Source organism: Moschus berezovskii, chromosome Y (genome assembly GCF_049115385.1).
Source record: "Moschus berezovskii isolate FMDL1 chromosome Y, NW_MosBer_1.0, whole genome shotgun sequence".
Taxonomy (NCBI): domain Eukaryota; kingdom Metazoa; phylum Chordata; class Mammalia; order Artiodactyla; family Moschidae; genus Moschus; species Moschus berezovskii.
Window position 1 is genome coordinate 10,399,837 of NC_142489.1, and position 21,428 is coordinate 10,421,264.

Sequence of the window (21,428 nt, forward strand, 5' to 3'; positions counted from 1 at the left end):
TGGGAGGGGAAATCGAGAAAGAGACGCGGAAGGGGTGGGGATTACAGGTTACCTGGAGGTGCTTTTCCCCTTCCCCGTGTCTTGGCTTTGAAGTTTACGGCAGGTGGAAATTCTTTCACCGCCGTAAAAACTGATACGGAAAAATCAGAAACACATTGGGACACTGGGCTATTCGATTGCCATGTGCTGGACTTGAATCCAAATAAGAACCTGTTCTTTTCCTTAAATATTGATTGCGCTACTGGCCAAGTGTTGCAAGTTACTGCCGCACACAGGCTAGTTTCTAGGCTACAAAAAAACCTCAGAATGTTCCAGCTATTGCTGGCTAATGATGCCCCAAAGCACACTAATATGTTTGATAAAAGTTCCCAGCATGAGGGCGGAAAACACTTACCATAAGAATGACGGTGTGAGGCTATAGCCTGCCTTCCACGCTAGAGGCTCCAATTAGAGCTGTGAACCTGCGTTCCAGGAGGCTGCATCAGATGGAGGGGTGCCTCAGATCTCTCGTTGTTAAAACCATTAACTCACCAAGCCACCTGCCAGGCCGGGAGCGACCCTGCCAAGAGCCTTCAGCACTTACCACTTCAGACACGAAGCTCTGAAACTAGGTATTTATTTAGCTGCAACCATCTGCCTCAACCTGACCACTCAGGGAAAAAGACCCTTGACGCCGGGGAAGATTGAGGGCAGTAGGAGAAGGGGGCGACAGAGGATGAGGTGGTCGGATGGCATCACCGACTCAATGGACGTGAGTTTGAGCAAATTCCATGACATACTGAGGGGCAGGGAAGCCTGCTTGGTAAGGTGCAGTCCATGCAGTCACAAAGAGCCGGACGTGACTTTGCAACTCAACAACAACAAACAACCATCTGTAATTTGTTTTTGTTTTCATGGGCTCCGCATTCTCTCACTTTGTTCTTTCTTTTTTCTCTGCTTCTGCCTTTACCACGGAGATCATACCGACTAGCATGTTTCCCGACAGCAATACTGGATGGAGGATTGGAGAATAAAGTGGCACGTGGAACCCTAACTCAGACTTGCTGACTGTCTGATGTGCAACTGCACAAGAGCTCAGGTCTTCCAGAGGAGAGACTTCATCGCCTGGCGAGCACTCAGCGGTCTTTGGGGGTACTTGAGATTATGCCATTTACAGGCACGATGTTATAGGACAGTCTGACCAACGTGCACTCAGCAGTTTTCATTCATCATGCTGGCAATATATTGTGTTACAGACCGATTTTTCAAAAGAACAGTAGCCAAACTTTAACACACCGCACGATTTCTTTTCCTATGCGTTCCATACACATTTTAATTCCACCACTGGTTTAAAGAAGTACAATATTTCTCTTCCTAAATTATCACATCCCATTGACTTTAAAATGAAGTCATAATCAAGGGGGTGGCAAAGGACAAGACGGTTGGATGGCATCATTGACGCGGTGAACATGAGTTTAAGCAAACTCAGGGAGATGGGAAAGGACAGGGAAACCTAGTGTGTCCGTGGGGCTGCAAAGGGTCAGACACAACTTGACGACTGAAGAACAACGTCATGATCACTACTTACAAAAATAACACTAATATTAAAATAAAAGGAATTAATTACAACATTGGAGAAGTTTTCGACTCTTCTAGCAGCAGAAACCTACAGCTTCCCTTGACATCTCAGTGGGGACTGTCCTTACGAAATACTTGGTAAACTCCCAAAAGATATCAATACTTTGGACAAGAGATGTTCAATATACAACAACTTTGTCCTTAAAGTGGATGTTTATACAAAGTCAGGGAAAACTGCATGAATATCAGTAAGTATTACCATAGGTTTTAAGTATTTTAAAGTCTAAGGAACAACTGAAATTTCAAACTGTTGCATATTACAACGCTGCAAAAGATAAACTGTTCAACTTTGGTTCTTTGGGTATTCGGACATGGCGCATTTCCATGGGTGCCTGAGTTTTCATTTTCCTCCTAAAGATATATTTTCCTGGGGATCTGTGGACTTACAGTCATTACCACATAAATCATGGAAAACATTTAACACAAAACAAAAACCTCCAAAAGTCACATTCAGTTATGTTTCTGGGGTTTGACCTTTATCCAATAAATTTCACAGATGCCAAATGAAGCCGTCCAGATGTTCATACAGGCAAAACCAATCTTCCTCACCTCCAAATCTGGCTCAGAATAAGCCTGGAAAATCACTAAGAATCTGGAGTTATGGCCCTTATAAGAACAGAACTCCCACTGAGATCAAAGCAACAGGCTACCACAGCAAGATTGAGCCCTGAATTGCTGCTTTTCAACTCAAATCCTCACAACCAAATGGAAACAAAAGTTAACCAAGAGAGTTACACCATCCAGAAGGAGAAGGATGAGCACACATGCACCCCAAATGGGTGGCTGTCACCAAGAGTGCCATTCTTGGGTGCAAGGTTTAGAAAGGCAACACAGCATGATAAGGTCAAAGCATACTTATCTTATAAATGCATGACTCTCGTGCAAATATAAAATGAACAAGTGTCAAATATTTAACTCATGAAATACTGCAAGGACCAGGAATACCTTACATTTGGTTCAAAGGAGAAATCCAAGAAATATAAACACACTGACACCCAAAAAGGATCGCTCGAGTGGATTTACAAATACACGCAAAATGATTTGTTGACGGGGAAGCTTCAGTGGCAGTCCCCTGCACACAACCATTTGCATTTCCATGGACTAGAGTCATCTGCGTTATTATGTGCCTCCTACCATTTGCAGAGGAAGAAAACAGCTCAGAGATATGAACATTGTAGGTAACCCACAAGATGCGAGATGGACAGCATCCAGCCACCTTTTATTTTGCCCATTTTGAAGTCCTCCACAAGTCTTACTCGCGGCAGAGGATGAGATGGTTGGATGGTATCACCGACTCAATGGACAAGAGTTTGAGCAAACTCCGGGAGACAGTGAAGGACAGGGAAGCCTGGCGGGCTGCTGTCCATGGGGTCGCAAAGAGTTGGACACTAAATGAGTGAACAAGTCTTACTGGGATTCCCAGGTGGCGCTAGTGGTAAAGAACCCACTTGCCAATGCAGGAGATGTAAGTGACATGTGTTTGATCCCCGGGTCAGGAAGATCCCTTGGAGAAGGACATGGCCACCCTCTCCCATATGCCTTCCTAGAGAATCCCATGGATAAAGGAGCCTGGAGGGCTACAGTCCGTGGGGTTTCAACAGTCGGACACAACTTAGTGACTTAGCACACATGCACAACTTTTACTGGCTCTAATAATCGCTGAACGTTCAAAAATTAATTGTGGTTTAATATCCTCTTCCTATTGTTTGGGCTTCCTTGTGGCTCAGACGGTAAAGCATCTGCCTACAGTGCGGGAGTCCTGGGTTTGATCCCTCGGTTGGGAAGATCCCCTGGAGAAGAAAATGGCAACCCATTCCAGTATTCTTGCCTGGAAAATGCCATGGACGGAGGAGCTTGGTGGGCTACAGTCCATGGAATCGCAAAGAGTTGGACACGACTGAGAGACTTCATTTTCGCTTTCAATTTCCTATCATTTATCATTCAGTCAACGAAACCTGATCAACAATGTTCCACACATGCTGTTAAAAATGGCCCATTTATTAGTTTCCACACATCAAGATATGTCTTTGTACTGAGAGAAAAACACGACTTTACTGTTTACTTTTTGCTTGCTTTTGCTCAGGGGAATGCCTTGGCAGACGAGAGAGGCTGGCAAACTACGGCAAGCGGGCAAACCCAGCTCAGCGCCTGTTTTTGTACTGCTGGCGAGCACAGAATTGTTCTTACTTTTTAAAATGTGGCTGGGGAAAACAAAATTTCATGACACGGAAGTTACATGAGATTCCAATTTCAGTGTCTGCACACAACGTTTCATTGGAAAACAGCCACTTACCTTTGCTTGTCTACTGTTCTGTTCTGTTCCATCGCTCAGTCGTGTCCGACTCTTTGCGACCCCGTGGACTGTAGCCTACCAGGCTTCTCCGTCCATGGGATTCTCCAGGCAAGAATACTGGAGTGGGTTACCGTTTCCTTCTCCAGGGGACCTTCCTGACCCAGGGATCGAACCCGGGTCTCCCGCATTGGGGGCAGATGCTTTAACCTCTGAGCCACCAGGGAAGCCCCTATCCATCACTTTATTTTTCAGGCTACAAGGGCCAAAACAGTAGCTGTCACCAACACCCGAAGGACCACAGAGATGAAAATATTTACTATCAGACCTTCTTACAGAAACTGTAATGATGAGACTCAGAATTCCTAACATTATAATGAGCCCCTGAAAAGGTGCTTGGTGCATACCACGTGTTCAATAAATCATGCGTTTATTTCCCTTTGAGTTATAAAATAAAACTCCTGAGAACAGAACTGTGTTCTTCAATGCTTTTCCTTGTTGTTCAGTCGCTCAGTCATGTCCGACTCTTTGGGACCCCATGGGCTGCAGCACGCCAGGCTTCCCTGTCCGTCATCATCTCCCGGAGTTTGCTCAAACTCACGTCCATTGAATCACTGATGCCATCCAGCCATCTCGTCCTCTGTCATTCCCTTCTCCTCCTGCCTTCTCCCTTAATTCTTTTTATAACTCGCAAAATGCACAGACAAAGGTTTCTGAACCTCTCTTGGCACTATTGAGATTGAAGTCAGGAAACTTCTCTCCATGAGGGAGTCCTGTGTGTTGTGGTTTGTCCGCACCCCTGACCTCCACCCGCTAGATGCCAGTAGCTTCCCACCAACCAGTAGTGGCCACCAAAAATGTCTCCCGCCATTGCCAAATATCCCTAGGGAGCAAAATCGCTCCAGCTGGGTAACCACTGGCCTCACGCTATGCTGGAAAGTAAGTCACTGTTCTAAATCACGAAGAAGCTGAAAGATGCTAATGAACCCTGACTTCACTACAGGAGGAAGATTTTCCTAATTAATAATAAATGATCTTTATTTATTATTAATTAGGAAATAATTAATTACCTGCCTCCTGAGAAATCTGTATGCAGGTCAAGAAGCAACAGTTAGAAGCAGACATGGAACAATGGACTGGTTCCAAATTGGGAAAGGAGTACATCAACCAAAGCTGTATAATGTCACCTTGTTTAACTGATAGGTAGAGTACATCAAGCAAAATGCTTGGGTGGATGAAGCACAAGCTAGAATCATGACTGCAGAGAGAAATATCAATAACCTCAGATATGCAGATGACACCACCCTTATGGCAAAAACTGAAGAGGAACTAAAGAGCCTCTTGATGAAAGTAAAGCTGAAGGTGAAGTCACTCAGTCGTGTCCGACTCTTTGCGACCCCGTGGACTGTAGCCTACCAGGCTCCTCTGTCCATGGGATTTTCCAGGCAATAGTACTGGAGTGGATTGCTATTTCCTTCTCCAGGGGATCTTCCCAACCCAGGGATCGAACCCAAGTGAAAGAGAGTGAAAAAGCTGGCTTAAAACTCAACATTCAAAAAATGAAGATCATGGAATCCAGTCCCATCACTTCATGGCAAATAGATGGGGAAAGAATAGAAACCATGACAGACTTTATTTTCCTGGGCTCCAAAGTCACTTCAGATGATGACTGCAGCCATGAAGTTAGAAGACACTTGCTCTTAGGAAGAAAAGCTATAACCAACCTAGACAGCGTATTAAAAAAAGCAGAGACATTAGTGACAAAGTCCATACAGTCAAAGCTAACGTTTTTCTAGTAGTCATGTGTGGATGTGAGAGCTGGACTATAAAGAAAGCTGAGCACTGAAGAATTGATGCGTTTCAACTGTGGTGTTGGAGAAGACTCTTGAGAGTCCCTTGGACTGCAAGGAGATCCAACCAGTCCACTCTAAAGGAGATCAGTCCTGGGTGTTCACTGGAAGGGCTGATGCTGAAGCCGAAACTCCAATACTTTGGCCACCTCATGGGATGAGTTGACTTACTGGAGAAGACTCTGATGCTGGGAGCGATTGGGGGCAGGAGGAGAAGGGGACGGCAGAGGATGAGATGGTGTGATGGCATCACTGACTCGATGGACGTGAGTCTAAGCAAGCTCCAGGAGTTGGTGGTGGACAGGGAAGCCTGGTGTGCTGCAGTCCATAAGGTTGAGAAGAGTCAGACACGACTGAGCGACTGGACGAAACTGAATAAATGATCGTGGTATGTTACTCGGGTACAAAATGGATTATATAACCTTTTTTATCCTCCTCCAAAGGATGTACTTTGGAGGAGGAAGAAAATGTATACATTTCATTCATGGGTCATTCACAAACACTTAATGAGCACCAGCCAAAATGGCTATCATAAAAAAGATCCACAAATAATAAACGATGGAGAAGGTGTGGGGGGAAAAGGGAACTCTCCTGCACTGTTGGTGGGGATGTAAATGGGTCCAGCCACTACGGAGAACAGTATGGAGGTTCCTTAAAAAATCTAAAAATAGAGCTATGGCCCTGCCCCGTGGAGAATGAAATGGCAACCCACTCCATTATTCTTGCCTGGAAAATTCCGTGAACAGAGTAGCCTGGTGGGCTACAGTCCCTGGGGTCACACAGAGTCAGGCAAGACTGAAGCAACTTAGCATACGCCCATGACGCTGAAATCCCACTCCTGGGCATTTATCCAGACCCAAGAGGAAACATGCATCCCGGTGTCCACTGCAGCACTATTCGCAACAGCAAACACACGGAAACAACTCAAACATACACCAAGAGAAGAAAGGATATGGAAGATGTGGTACATGTATAAAATGGAGCATTACTCGCCATCACAAAAATGAAATTATGCCTCCTGCACCAACATCTATGGACGTAGAGACTGTCACGCTAAGTGCAACTAAGTCAGATGGAGAGGGAGAAATACAGTGACATCCCTCATAAGGGGAATCTACAAAGAAACGATACACATGACCTACTCACAAAACAGAGAGAGACCAACAGACCTAGAAAACAAACTTATGGTTGCCAGGGAGACGATAAGTCAGTGAGTTTGGGATAGACGTGTACTCTGCTGTATTGAACATGGAGAACCAGCAAGGACCTGCTGGACAGCACAGGGAACTCTGCTCAATGCTCTGTAATGACCTTATGGTCACCAGCATGAAGGATGGGGGAAGGGATAGTCAGGGAGTCTGGGATGGACATGGACACACTGCTGTATTGAACATGGAGAACCAGCAAGGACTTGCTGGACAGCACAGGGAACTCTGCTCAATGCTCTGTAATAACCTTATGGTTCGCAGGGGGGAGGATGGAGGAAGGGATAGTCAGGGATGGATACACACTGCTGGATTTAACATGAAGAACCAGCAAGGACCTGCTGCACAGCACAGGGAACTCTGCTCAATGCTCTGTAATGACCTTATGGTCACCAGCATGAAGGATGGGGGAAGGAAGAGTCAGGGAGTCTGGGATGGACATGGACACACTCCTGTATTGAAGATGGAGAACCAGCAAGGACCTGCTGGACAGCACAGGGAACTCTGCTCAATGTCATGTTGCAGCCCGGATGGGAGGGGAGTTTGTGGGAAAGTGGATGCATGTATGGTTGAATCACTTCACTGTTCACCTGAAACTGTCACAACACTGTTTGTCAATCAGCTATCAGCTCAGTTCAGTTCAGTTGCTCAGACGTGTCCGACTCTTTGCCACCCCATGAATCATAACACGCCAGGCCTCCCTGTCCATCACCACCTCAATACAAAATAAAATGTTGAAAAAACAAACAAACAAACAAACGAAAAGACAAATACTCAGTAAGCAACGACTCTGTACCCAAACACGGTTCTAAGCTTCAAGACACCACAATGAACAAAGCGGAGACAATCAATCAATGGCTGCCTGAAGCTTATTTTCTGGTGAAGGGGACAGGATCGTAGAGACAAAGAGGTATATAAAATGACGAGGGTGTAATATGGCCAAGGACACTGTAAATGTGTGGGTGGTGATACGGGAGGGCAAGGCTGAGGAGGTAGCATTTGTGCTGAGACGTGAACGGGGCGGGGCGGGGGTCGCGGTGGTGCGTAGTGAGCTGGGTGTCTTTGGGAGAAGTTTTCTGGGAGGAGGGAAAAGACAGACTGATGGGGGTTGAACACAGGAGGAAGTGGAGAGAGACCACTTCTCTCAGGACAGATGAGATAGTGTTTACACCGAAGGTGATGCTTTGATATTAAAGGGCGTGAGGCAAACGGCAGCATGATTCAGATTACGCGTGTAAAGGTGTCTTTCCAACACACACGTGCATGCCGTAGAATCTGGGAGACCCAAGAGCATGCTCGTGGACTGGCCCAGACAAGAGATGCTGGCAGACTGGACAAGGCAGGCAACTGGATGGAAGGAAGAACCCGTGTTCTGGAGAGATCCTGATGGTGACCAGCTTTGCAGACGCAACCAGAACTAATTAGAAACTGCGTACTTTGTGTAAAAAGCAGAGACATTCCTTTGCCCACAAAGGTCTGTATAGACAAAGCTATGGCTTTTCCAGTAGTCATCTGTGGATGCGAGAGTTGGGACATAAAGAAGTCTGAGCACCAAAGAATTGATGCTTTTGAACTGTGGTGTTGGAGAAGATTCTTGAGGATCCCTTGGACTGCAAGGAGATCCAACCAGTCCATTCTAAAGGAGATCAGTCCTGAAGATTCACTGGAAGGACGGATGCTGAAGCTGAAGCTCCAATGCTTTAGCCACTTGATGCGAGGAGTCGACTCATTTGAAATGACCCTACGGATACTGAAGCTGAAGCTCCAATGCGTTAGCCACCTGATGCGAGGAGTCGACTCATTTGAAATGACCCTGATGCTGGGAAAGATTGAAGGCAGGAGAAGAAGCGGGTGACAGAGGATGAGGTGGTTGGATGGCATCATGACTCAATGGACATGAGTTTGAGCAAACTTGGGGACATAGTGAAGGACAGCAAAGCCTGGTGTGCTGCAGTCCATGGGGTCGCAAAGAGTCAGACACGACAGCCACTGAACAACAACTTTCTATAAAATATTATGTAAACTTTAACATGCACTCAGTTATCTCATCAGTATAACTTTTTGACTTGGTGGATTTTTTTTTTTTTTTTTTACTCTTCTGTCCCAATATTTGTTCAAAACGGTTTTTAAAGTTATAGATCTTTATTCAAGACCACAATGCAGACAGCATTCCCAACTTGAGTTGCCTCTATCAGTTTGCTTGCCTGGGAAGTCCAATGGACAGAGGATCCTAGCTGGCCACCGTCCATCGGATGACAAAGAGTCAGGCACGACTTAGTGACTAAACAACCACCACACCCAATTTGTTGAGTTATTTCAGGACCATTATCCAATATGTATGTGTTTGATTTTTCCCACATGTAAAATGGAGTTATCATCACTTACCCTTCACTTCATTAACCAGAAGATCAAGAGGAAAAGCTTACACGGTGCTTCAAAGTCTCAAAAGAAATGCAAACTAATTATCTGCGAATGTACCCAGTGACGATAATATCCAAAGGAGATAAACTTTGATTAACATGTAAGGTTCATCCCCACGGATTCAGACTAAAAACAACCCTGAAATTTATGTCAGCTTTGTAATATATTCCAAAGGTTCTGTTGGAGTTAGCCGTGACTTACTGATTCATTTTTGCTTTCAGGCAAAAGGAATTGATTTCTGTTCTTGTGAAATTCGGTCTCTCATGTCAGCCTTGATCATTCAATTACGAAATATGGTTCAACGATCTGTATTCCCCAGAGTGACAATGTTCTTTAATTAGGGTATTTTAAAAGCAATTCAAATGAATCTCTCCCATTCAAATTTCAAATGTATAAAAAGGAATTAACTTCTTGATGGGGTAAGGATAAAAGGGGCGCTAAGTATAAATAATACAGACACAAAAAATTACCCTCATGCTGCCGTCTATGGGGTCGCACAGAGTTGGACACGACTGAAGCAACTTAGCAGCAGCAGCAGTAGCAATCACCAACTTGATGGACGTGAGTGTGACTGAACTCCGGGAGCTGGTGATGGACAGGGAGGCCTGGCGTGCTGTGATTCATGGGGTCGCAAAGAGTCAGACATGACTGAGCGACTGAACAGAACTGAACTGAATACCCAACCAACAAAACCGGAAAAAAAACTACTTTTATGAAATCTAGTCACAGAGCCATATATTCATGCACACACACACAACCTTTTTCTGTCGTGATGAAATAAACAAATTACCCAAAACACTAGTTGGAGAACAATTAATATAACAGATACCAGAAAACGTCTTATCAGGGCCAATGTTTACGATACTCTATAAAAAGGAAAAGGATCATAAACCAGACATTCCATGTCTGCCCAGAATCTAGAGAGTCAGAGGTAAGCAACTGTCACCAAATTATGTCACCTTCACATGATTATACAATTTTGACTGTAAAATAAAAGAATGCTTCAATTTCCAGTCTAACAGTCGCAACCACGAAAGAAATTTCAACAAACTCTACTACGATCGCAAAGCGCTCCGGTATGTATAGCAGGTTTCAACTGTATTCACTTATACTATCTGAATATAAAGCCAACCTTCAGACTAGAGCTGAAGCATATACCTACATGTATATTACATGTATACACACATACAGATTCTTATAGCTTATGATGCTTGGGGACTGAGCAATTTATGCTATCAGACTAATGTGAAATTGAGACCAGGGGTGTGCAACGAGAAATACTCAGAAAAGAGACTGCTTCCTTAAAGAATCAAATTACTTAATGAGCAGTTCCTCCACACAAAGTGAACACATACAAAATAACTTAGCTGTAAGTAGAACGCGTTAAGTTTTCTGGTGGAATCAGAAGATGTTTTCTCCTTAAAAACATTTTTGACTAACATAACTATAGAATGGAGAGACAAATAAGGTAATATATAGAAATACTGATACATATATCTCGATTGCAGCAGCAACTTCATTAACAGAATCTATGCATGTGATAAAAACCTTACCAAACTACATTAATACATCCCTTGTACCAGTGATGATTTTCTGCTTGTGATACTGTGCTACAAATAAATAAGGTATAATCATGGCTGGAAAGAGGGTGAACAGTACATGTGATTTCTCTCCACTAGCTTTGAGGCTTCCTCTGACTCTACACTTATTCCAAAATTAATTAAAAAAAAAAATACTGATACAGTTGTAGGGAACATACCTTTGAACATTGCTTGTGATTCTGGCACCAAACCAGGGAACCATTGTTCTGCAAAATGAAAAAAGCAACATTGACTCATTAAATACTTTTCTATTGGAAAACGGCATACACCTGTGTGCATTAAGATAATTTTAAAATATCAGCCCTAATGAAAGACCAACTTGCCACCCTGCTGTGTCTTTCTTCCTAAGACAGAAAAGTGGGTTTCTAATGGAAATCCTGTTTGGCCCTTGACGTCGTGATACAAATACATATAAAATAATGAAGAATTTCAAGCTGTTTTGGGAAGGAAAAGTGTGTGAGCCATCTCTCAGGGGTGTGCTGAGTGATGAAATACAGACCAGCAGGGAAATGACCCGCAGAGGTGTCATCCTGGAGGCTTTTCAATTTCAGCTAATCAGTAAAAAGAGTTTGAGCCTGGAAGTCAGATCCAGTGGGAAGATCATTCTCTCTCTCTCTCTCTTTCCCCCTTCTCTGGATGTGTGACTCTGGACAAGGGACTTAGTATGTCTGTCCCTCAGTTTATCCGTCTGTAAAGCATAAGGACATTAGCTCTTGCATGTGGTCAGTGGTATAAGTAAGTGAGGGGATACGCACAAACCACTCAAGCACACCAAATGCCAGGATTCGGATTTATTCACATTCAAATTTATTTTATTGCGATATAGCTGATTTATCATGTTGTGTGAATTTCTGCTGTACTGAGTGACTCTGTTATACATGTATGTATATATATATACACATTTTTTCATATTCTTTTCCATTATGCTTTATCAGAGGATATTGAGTAAATGAGGACTGATGCTGACGCTCCAATCCTTTGGCCACCTGATGCCGAGAGCTGACTCATTGGAAAAGACCCTGATGCTGGGAAAGATTGAGGGCAGGAGGAGAAGGGGACGACAGAGAGTGAGATGGTTGGATGGCATCACCCACTCGATGGACATGAGTTTGAGTAAACTCGGGGAGTTGGTGATGGACAGGGAGGCCTGGTGTGCTGCAGTCCACGGGGTCGCAAAGAGTCGGACACCACTGAGCGACTGCACTGAGCTGATTGAGTATAGTTTCCTGAGCTCTACAGTAGAACCTTGTTGATCCATCCATATGTGTGTGTTCCCACCTGCTAACCCCAAACTCCCGATTCGTCCCTCTCCTCCGCCCCGCCCCCTTGACAACCACCAGTCTGCCCTGCATGCCTGCGAGTCTCTTTCCGCTTCATAGATAAGTTCATTCGTGTCGTGTTTTAGATTCTACATGTAAGCGACGGCATATGCTATTGACCTTTCTCTGACTTACTTCACTTGCTGTGATAATCTCTGCATCCATCCATGTCACTCCCAATGGCATTATCTCATTTTTTTTCTGTGACTGACTAGTATTTTATTGTATACATAAGTTTCTTTACCCACTCATCTGCTGATGGATATTTACATGGCTTCCATATCTTGGCTATTGTATATAGTGACACCATGAACACAGAGGAGCATATATCTTTTCGAATTACAGTTCTGCAGAACTATGATTTATCATCCCTAGATTCTGAACTTGCATTTGACACTTGTCATCGGACATGACTAAACTTTTGGTTGGATTATGACACTTTACATCAGACTCTGCTAGGCTGGGATAGGTTGGGAGCGCTAATGGAAACGGTCACCTGGTAATTAAGACGCTGTGACCTCCTGTTCTCTGAAGTTCAAGGTTGGATACGAGATTAAAGTAGCCCATTCAGTTCAGTTCAGTCGCTCAGTCGTGTCTGACTCTTTGCGACCCTCTGAATCACAGCACGCCAGGCCTCCCTGTCCATTACCTATGTCTGAATGCCTAAACTTTTAATTTTAAGAATATCATAGTGAATAGAATAGTATCACCTTTGTTTGCACTCAAAAGAACACTAAACCAATAATGTACCTTTTATTTTTATTTATTTATTTGTTTTTTATTGGAGGCTAATTATTTTACAATATTATATTGGTTGGTTTTGCCATACATTGACATGAATCCGCCCTGGGTGTACATGAGTTCCCCTTCCTGAGCCCCCCTCCCTCGTCCCTCCTCCCTTTATCCTCCCTCTGGGTCATCCCTGTGCACCAGCCCCGGGCATCCTGTATCATGCATCGACCCTGAACTGGTGATTCGTTTCACATATGACAACATACATGTTTCAATGCCATTCTCCCAAACCATCCCACTCCCAAAATATCCTTATTACAAATTTACTGATACATAATTCGCATACAGAAAAGGCACTCATTTAAACTGTATAATTCAGTGGTTTTTAGTAGAAAGGCTGGGCGACCATCACCACTAGTTGTTGAACTTTTTCATCTCTGCTGACACAAAGCTGTCCATTTTGCAGTCCCTCTTCTCAGACTCTGACAACCACTCACATACATTCTTTCTCTAGAAATTTCCCTACTCTGGACACTTCATGTAAATGGAATCAGAACATACGTAGTCTTCTGTGTCTGGATTATTTAGGTTCATCATGTTTTAGATTATGCTCTTGAGAGTCCCTTGGACAGCAAGGAGATCAAACCAGTCCATCCTAATGGAAATCCATCTTGAATATTCACTGGAAGGACTGATGGTGAAGCTGAAGCTCCAATACTTGATGCAAACAGCTGACTCATTAGAAAAGACCCTGAAGCTGGGAAAGATTGAGGGCAGAAGGAGAAGGGGGTGACAGAGGATGAGATGGCCTCACCGACCCAATGAGCATGAGTCTGAGAAAGCTCCAGGAGAAATACTAGAGGACAGAGAGGCCTGGTGCGCTGCAGTCCATGAGGTCGCAAACAGTTGGACACAACTCAGCAACCGAACAGCCGTCTTTTTGCTTCATCCATACTGTCACACACATCAATATCCCATTCATTCTTTTGTCACTGTCAGATACTATTGTATGGATATTTGCTCTTCCACTCACAATAACATATCTTCCTAATGCAGGATTCTCAGAATCACTGGGTCGATCTCAACTGTTTAGGATTCGAAATTTCCCTCTTCCATCTAATAATCATTCGGCTAAAAGATCTCAGTCCTGCAGGAAAGCTTTCCCCATTAAGTGTCTCCATCATACTAACTCAAGCCTCCTTTACAAGCTTAACTCCCCCAGATCGCTGAATGCCCCTAACAATTTAGATCATCTGATATTAACCTCCTTACCCCCTCGCTGAGCCACACCCATCCTCAGTGGGTACTGATATCTCCCTACGTTATCAATGCCCACCAGTCCATCAATAAGGGCTGGCGTTGTGTACGAACAGCCTGGACTGAGGTCACGCATGGTCTTGTGTAGGCTTGACATCAGAGACACAAGAATTTAATAGACTGCCTGGGGGCCAAAGCTGGACAAACGGTGGACGTGGTTTAATCACTGGCAATAATGTGTTCAAGAAAGAGGCCATTATGGGAAAACCCAATGTTTCATAAAAAACTGGTGACAAAGTTTACAAGGGCGTGAGGCAGACCAACGTATTGGTCACAAGCAGAGTGTGCTGTGTTCAGACATGTCTGAGTCTTTGCAAGCCCAGGGAGTTAGCCCGCCAGGCTCCTCTGTCCCTGAGATTTCCCAGACAAGAATACTGGAGTAGGGGTAGCCATTCCCGTCTCCAGGACATCTTGCTGGAGACACAGGGATGGAACCTGCATCTCTAGCATTGGCAGATGGGTTCCTTACCACTGAGCCGCCTGGGAGGCCCATAAATAGGGTTAACAATAGCAACAAGAAGCAGGGGCCAAACGCTGAGAAGTATGTTGTTATGGCAACGCTGGGGGCGGGGTCTGGGGCATCAGGAGAACTTCTCCCCTCCTCGTCCTGTCTGGGAAGGGTGTTTGCAGCCTGTCCCATGTGGGGTTGGATCCTGCTGGGACTTCCAGGGACCAGGTCTGGCAGACCACAGCCTGACCCCAACTTGAGTGCCCTGTGCTCACGCCCTAGAGATGGGAACCAGTGAGGTTCCTTCCAAAGAGACACAGGGCTAAAGCAAATGGACTCCCAACCTTGGCGACTAGGTCAAGGCCAGATCTTGATCACCTCCTTCAGCAGGGTCATGGTCTGAGGGGGGCTTCCCTGATGGCTCAGATGGACAAGAATCTTCCTGCCAATGCAGGAGATCTGGGTTCGATCCCTGGGTGAGGAAGATCCCCTGGAGAAGGGAACGGCAACCCAGTCCAGTATTCTTGCCTGGAAAATCCCATGGATGGAAGAGCCTGGCAGGGCTACAGTCCATGGGGTTGCAAAGAGTCGGACACGATTGAGGGACTCAATGACAACAATGTGGTCTGAAGACCTTCTGCCTCCCTGAGTCAGGTCATTGCATCCTGCCCCTTGCCCTGGGATCCCTGACCTGGGAACGTCTTCCACCGGCTTCCCCTCCAGATCTTCCTTCTGCTGGACACACAGGCAGGCCCTCTGCAACTCTGCCTCTGCTCTTGAGAGATGCAGCACACACCCTCCTGCTCTGGGATCTCTTTTCCCTCATCTGAGTCTTAAGCTCCTCAACGGGAGTGTGGTCCTGGAGACAGGGCTTCCTCTTTCCTCTCCACTTGAAACCTTCACACTGGCAACTGCACCAGCTTCGTAGGCCAATCGTGAGGGTGCCCAGGGCTGCAGAAGCAGGCATGGCAACTGCTCCCTGCCCCCAGTGATGGGCTGACAAAAATATTACCAGCGGGGTCATATGCCACTGACCTGAGTATTATCAATAAATATCGTGATCGAGACAGTATAAGCATTTGCTCTGGTTATCTGTCATAATCACCTACATGATCGTTCCACGGACCACACAAGCATCCTCACACTGAAGGCACTGGGAGTCAAAGAGGGCAAATAATATATATATATACACACATCCTGCAGCCAGTGGTGAAACTCAGCTACGAGTGCCATGGTGAAGAAAAGTGAGGGACACAGCGAGACTAGAGCGGGCTGTGAATGAAATCTCCAGAGGTACAAACCACAAGGAGAGTGGGAATCGAACTAGACAGTTCCCACCATTGTAAGCTCAGAGAATATCAGATCAGGTGGAGCGGCTGGAGCAGGGAATAGGACAGGAGATGGGGTAAACACGCAGAAAGCGGAACAGGTTACAAACGACTGGAAAGAACACTTTTCGCTTAGTATATGTCAGAGGGTTAAAAAAAAAAATAGACGATAAGGGCTGTGAGAAGCTCCATTCATGGCACACCTTGGTCAGAATCCTTCTGTTCACTTTGGAGGTAAAATGGTTAAACCTCAACAACTGACAAATCCAGGGAAGGGTGCCTTCAGCCGCTTGGCAAACGCAAACATGACTGCCAGCCCCAGGCTGAAACACACATTGCCGCCGGTCCCATGGGCCTGCACACCGACAGTCACTGAGCCCATCTGTCATTGACATTTTCCTGGGATTTAAGACCAACGCATTTCCTCCACCAAAGCACTTTCATTTGAGGCCAAATTTCCCATGAATCATTAAAAATGAAAAGCTATCCTTAGAAAGAAATATTGGGGGCAACAGCAAGCAGGCATGAAAGGTTTATTATGATTATAATCATTAACTTTTTTATTACAGAAGATAGGATGTTATAGCTTGCTGGGGAAGATTAAAACGATAATCCAGGTAAAGTGCTTAGCAAAATGGTTGGCACAGAGTTAGATGTTAAAAAAAAAAAAAAGACGATCGTGATTATAAATTTTACTATGTTTGCCATTATTTTTGTTCTGAGGAGTGGAAGAGTAATCCTGGACTTTGAAACTCCCAGCTTTTGTGTATAACACGCATCCTGTGCTAACTGGTTTCATCTTTTTAGTGAGGCTCAGAGAGTGAGGGGGTTTGGGGTGGTGAGATGGGTCGGGTTGGGGTGGGAAGTAGCATGTTTTCTTCCCTTCAGTTCAGTTCAGTTCAGTCGCTCAGCCGTGTCCGACTCTCTGCGACCCCACGGACTGCAGCACGCCAGGCCTCCCTGTCCATCACCAACTCCCAGAGTCTACTCAAACTCATGTCCATCAAGTCGGTGATGCCATCCAACCATCTCATCCTCCATCATCCCCTTCTCCTCCTGCCCTCAATCTTTCCCAGCATCAGGGTCTTTTCAAATGAGCCAGCTCTTCCATGAGGGGTAGCAATTTCCAACACTGGCCAATGTGATGAGGGGGTAATTGCTTTAACTGCCTTTGACTGGCCACTTGTATTTGCTCTAAAGTGAACTGTCTTTGCATTTTGCCAATTCTATTTTGGAGTGTCCACCCTCTTCTTAGACACTGCAGCTATTGGAACCAATTAGATTTAGTAATAATTTGCCTGTTATTTACTGTTTTAAGTAAAAGGTTTCCAGTACATTATCTGTCTTTTGAATTTACTCATGGAATTTTCTCCAGGTAGAAATTTCTACACATACACACACACACACACACACACACACACACTTCCCCACCCAAAGTCTCTATTTCCTTTTGGGCTTTTAAGTTTCCTGTTTTCTTTAAAACAATCGCCCATGACAAGGTTTTGCAGCTGCCCTATGCTTTTGGTTTTATCAATCAGCGTCTTCCACACAATTTATCTCTACAAAGAACGTCTAAGAACCCTGCCTAATGGCATGGCGGATGTCTGTAAACCCCCGATGAGCTCCGGCCACTGTGTTTGGGCCAGGTGTGCACGAACACCCCACCATCCACCTCTGCAGCTTACCTGGAATGCTCTCTGAGCAGAAAAGCAATGGGAAAATATAAAAACCCAGAGCGTTTCAACATCCCGCCCGGGGGGAAATTTTTAGCCGGATTACAATAGCCTTCACCAGTTAAGCCACTTGACAACAAAAAATAAAATACAGTATCTGCAATAAAGTCTCGCTCTGGCTGAAAGCCAGCAAAAATAAAGAGCCAAAGTACATTAGGCATGAAAGATATTTGCCTCTAGAATCATCACTTTAACCTCCAGGTAGCATCAGACAGTGAGACTTTGGTAATTATAGAAAGATTACATCCTGTATTTTATTGGTTTAACGAGATCAAACACGAATGCCAGTCAGTCCAACTTTCAAAGAGTTTATGTGAGTTCAGTCAGCTGCACCCAGACACTATTTCAATGATATTTCCAAAGTCTCTTCATTTCCAGCCTTTTGATTTTTCCCTTCAAGAAAAAAAAATAATTCTTCAAAAGCTTCAAGTAAAGCAAACACTTCACTCAAAGACGACCCACAAGGGAAGGATAAAGACAGATGAAAACTAGCTATCTCAATACAGTCATTTGCCGAGAAAAAAAGAGAATTAGAACAGATCCCTCTTGTTTTGGAGGTGATGGTGTGGTATTTCCCATAAGGGCTAACCAGGGTGCAGTTTCACGAACGTGCCCCTGAATGAGTGCCCAACAGCAACATGGAACATCTGACCTGAAACCACTCCAGAGAACCCATGACAGACCGAAACTTAACAAATCAGCCCTTTGAAACCACAGCATCACTAGCTGTGACTCAATCCATTTTCTTTTCGTGGTAAATGGAGGGTTTTTAAAAAGAAGGCATGAATTGAAATTTAGGAATTTCGCTTTAATGCAGAATAGTTTTCTATGACCTTGGAATTAAGAAACAAAATACTTGATTTTATTCATCGTTGTAAGGATATTCCGTTGTATTGCTGATACACTCACAAGTTTCTCGTATATTCAACAGCAGCTAAGAGGGGTGTTCAGGAGACTTCAATTGAGACTAGACATTTTCATGGCTCAAAGTATTTAAAAAAAATTTTTTTTAATATTTATTTATTTGGCTGCAGCCGTTCTTAGTTACAGCAAGCAGATCTTTAATTGCAGCATGCAAACTCTTAACTTGGCCCGTGTGCAAACTATTTCCCTGATCGCGGATCGATCTCAGGCCACTTGCATTGGGAGCGCACAGTCTTGCCTATTAGACCACCAGGGAAGTCCCTCGAAGTATTTTTTTTTTTTTAATGAGTCTTTGCTAGTGACCAACAACTACGAGTGAAAGTTGAGTGTCGTGTCAGTCGCTCAGTCGTGTCCGACTCTTTGCGACCCCATGGACACCATGCTCCTCCGTCCATGGGCTTTTCTAGGCAAGAGTACTGGAGTAGGTTGCCATTTCCTTCTCCGGGGAATCTTCCCGACCCAGGGATCGAACCCAGGTCTCCCGCATTGCGGACAGACGCTTTACCACCTGAGCCACCAGGGAAGTCACAACTATACATCCACTCTAAATATGTCTCAGGAAGCTTAAATGCATATTGCTAAGTGAAAGAAGCCAATCTGAAAAGGCTACACATTGTACGAGTCCAGCTTTGCGACGTTCTAGGAAAGGCAAAGCTATGGAGACAGTAAACGCATCAGTGGTGGCCAGCAGTTGCAGGGAGGGAGGGATGAACAGGGAGAATACAGAGGATTTTTAGGGCAATGAACCAACTGTGTGTGACACTGTCACTGCGGAACATGTCACTGTACATTTACCCAAAACTCACAGAATGGACAGCAAGATGAACCCAGATGTAACCTGTGGACCCGGGGTGCTGACCGTGTGTCAGTGATGGTTCCTTAGCACAGCAGATGTACCACTCGGGTGGGATGCTGGTGACGAGGGAGGCTGTGCATATATGGGGGCCATGGGGTGTATGGGAACTCTTGGTATTTTCTGCTCAATCTTTTTGTGAAGCTGCTGTTGCTGCTGCTAAGTCGCTTCAGCCGTGTCCGACTCTGTGCAACCCCATAGACGGCAGCCCACCAGACTCCCCCATCCCTGGGAGTCTCCAGGCAAGAATACTGGAGTGGGTTGCCACTTCCTTCTCCAATGCATGCATGCTAAGTTGCTTCAGTCATGTCCGACTCCGTGCGACCCTGTGGACAGCAGCCCTCCAGGCTTCTCTGTCCACAGGATTCTCCAGGCAAGAATACTGGAGTGCGTTGCCATTTCCTTCTCCCTTTGTGAAGCTAAGAAGCTCTAAAACAAAATCTACTTAAAGAGAGAGAGAAAAAAAAAGCTCAATGTTTATGTTTGTTGTTTACAGTACAAGTTCTTTTGTTATGGATTACCCTCAGGAAACAAGCAATCTTTTCATTAACCCCTCCCCGTAAATTTCCCTCCACATTCGACAACTATCTCACAGTGAACTGAATTCTACAGGAAAACAGTATCTGACCACACAAACCTACCCCCTGAAACGCCCAGACCTCCCCTGTGGCTCCCACCACTGGAACCCAGGGTCTGGCCACATTCTCTGCCTCATTTCCTGACACCTGGCAGCCTGTCCAGGAATGAGAACCTCTGTAAGTGCTATTTTCCTATCCGGGACTTGTCCGCTCCCCAAGGCGACTTCCACGCCACTTCTTCCAGGAAGCCCTCCCTGATGCCCAACTCCCTGACTACGACAGCTCCCCAGTGGCACATGCCCTGGGCTTCCCTGTACTTCTGTTCCAAAGCACTCTAGATGGTGGTCAGGTATAAATGTATTTGTATTGTTTTTTCTTTAATGATCGTCACCCCCCCCACCCCCTACCTATGACTTCCTCAAATACAGAACGTATCTGTATTCCCCCGTCACCACTGGGTCCCTTGTAATCTTAAAAACTGCTGGCTGAATAGATAAATGAATGGAATAGGGAGTCATAAATGAAATTACACTTTAATCATTAGGTCATGAGGAAGTGAAAAGAAGGAAATAAACAGACAGAGATGAACAAATTGTTCATCTTCACTAGGTAGACATTTCAGGAAATGGCTTCACTAGTTTGCCTCGCATAGAGAAGAGATTCAGCGTCCAAGAGATTCACCATGAGAATATAAAAAACTGAACAAAGGCTTGTATACAAAATCAAGTGTAAATTATTTAAGAAATAATGGTGCTAACCATCTTTTATGGCAGAAAGTGAAGAGGAACTCAAAAGCCTCTTGATGAAAGTGAAAGAGGAGAGTGAAAAGGTTGGCTTGAAGCTCAACATTCAGAAAACAAAGATCATGGCATCTGGCCCCATCACTTCATGGGAAATAGATGGAAAAACAGTGGAAACAGTGTCAGACTTTATTTTTGGGGGGCTCCAAAATCACTGCAGATGCTGATTGCAGCCATGAAATTAAAAGACGCTTACTCCTTGGAAGGAAAGTTATGACCAACCTTGATAGTATATTAAAAAGCAGAGACATTACTTTGCCAACAAAGGTCCGTCTAGTCAAGGCTATGGTTTTTCCCGTGGTCAAGTATGGATGTGAGAGTTGGACTGTGACAAAGCTGATCGCCAAAGAATTGATGCTTTTGAACTGTGGTGTTGGAGAAGACTCTTGAGAGTCCCTTGGACTTCAAGGAG

General features: G+C 44.8%; 1 protein-coding gene across 1 annotated transcript in view; it reads right to left on the reverse strand.

Moving 5' to 3' along the window:
* Nucleotides 1-21,428, reverse strand: part of LOC129564342 (anosmin-1) — a 225,944-nt gene that overhangs the window by 169,331 nt on the left and 35,185 nt on the right. The window contains exon 2 of the mRNA XM_055438256.2: nt 11,143-11,190. Within this exon, the coding sequence (XP_055294231.2) occupies nt 11,143-11,190 (48 nt within the window). The remainder of the gene's footprint in view (nt 1-11,142; nt 11,191-21,428) is intronic.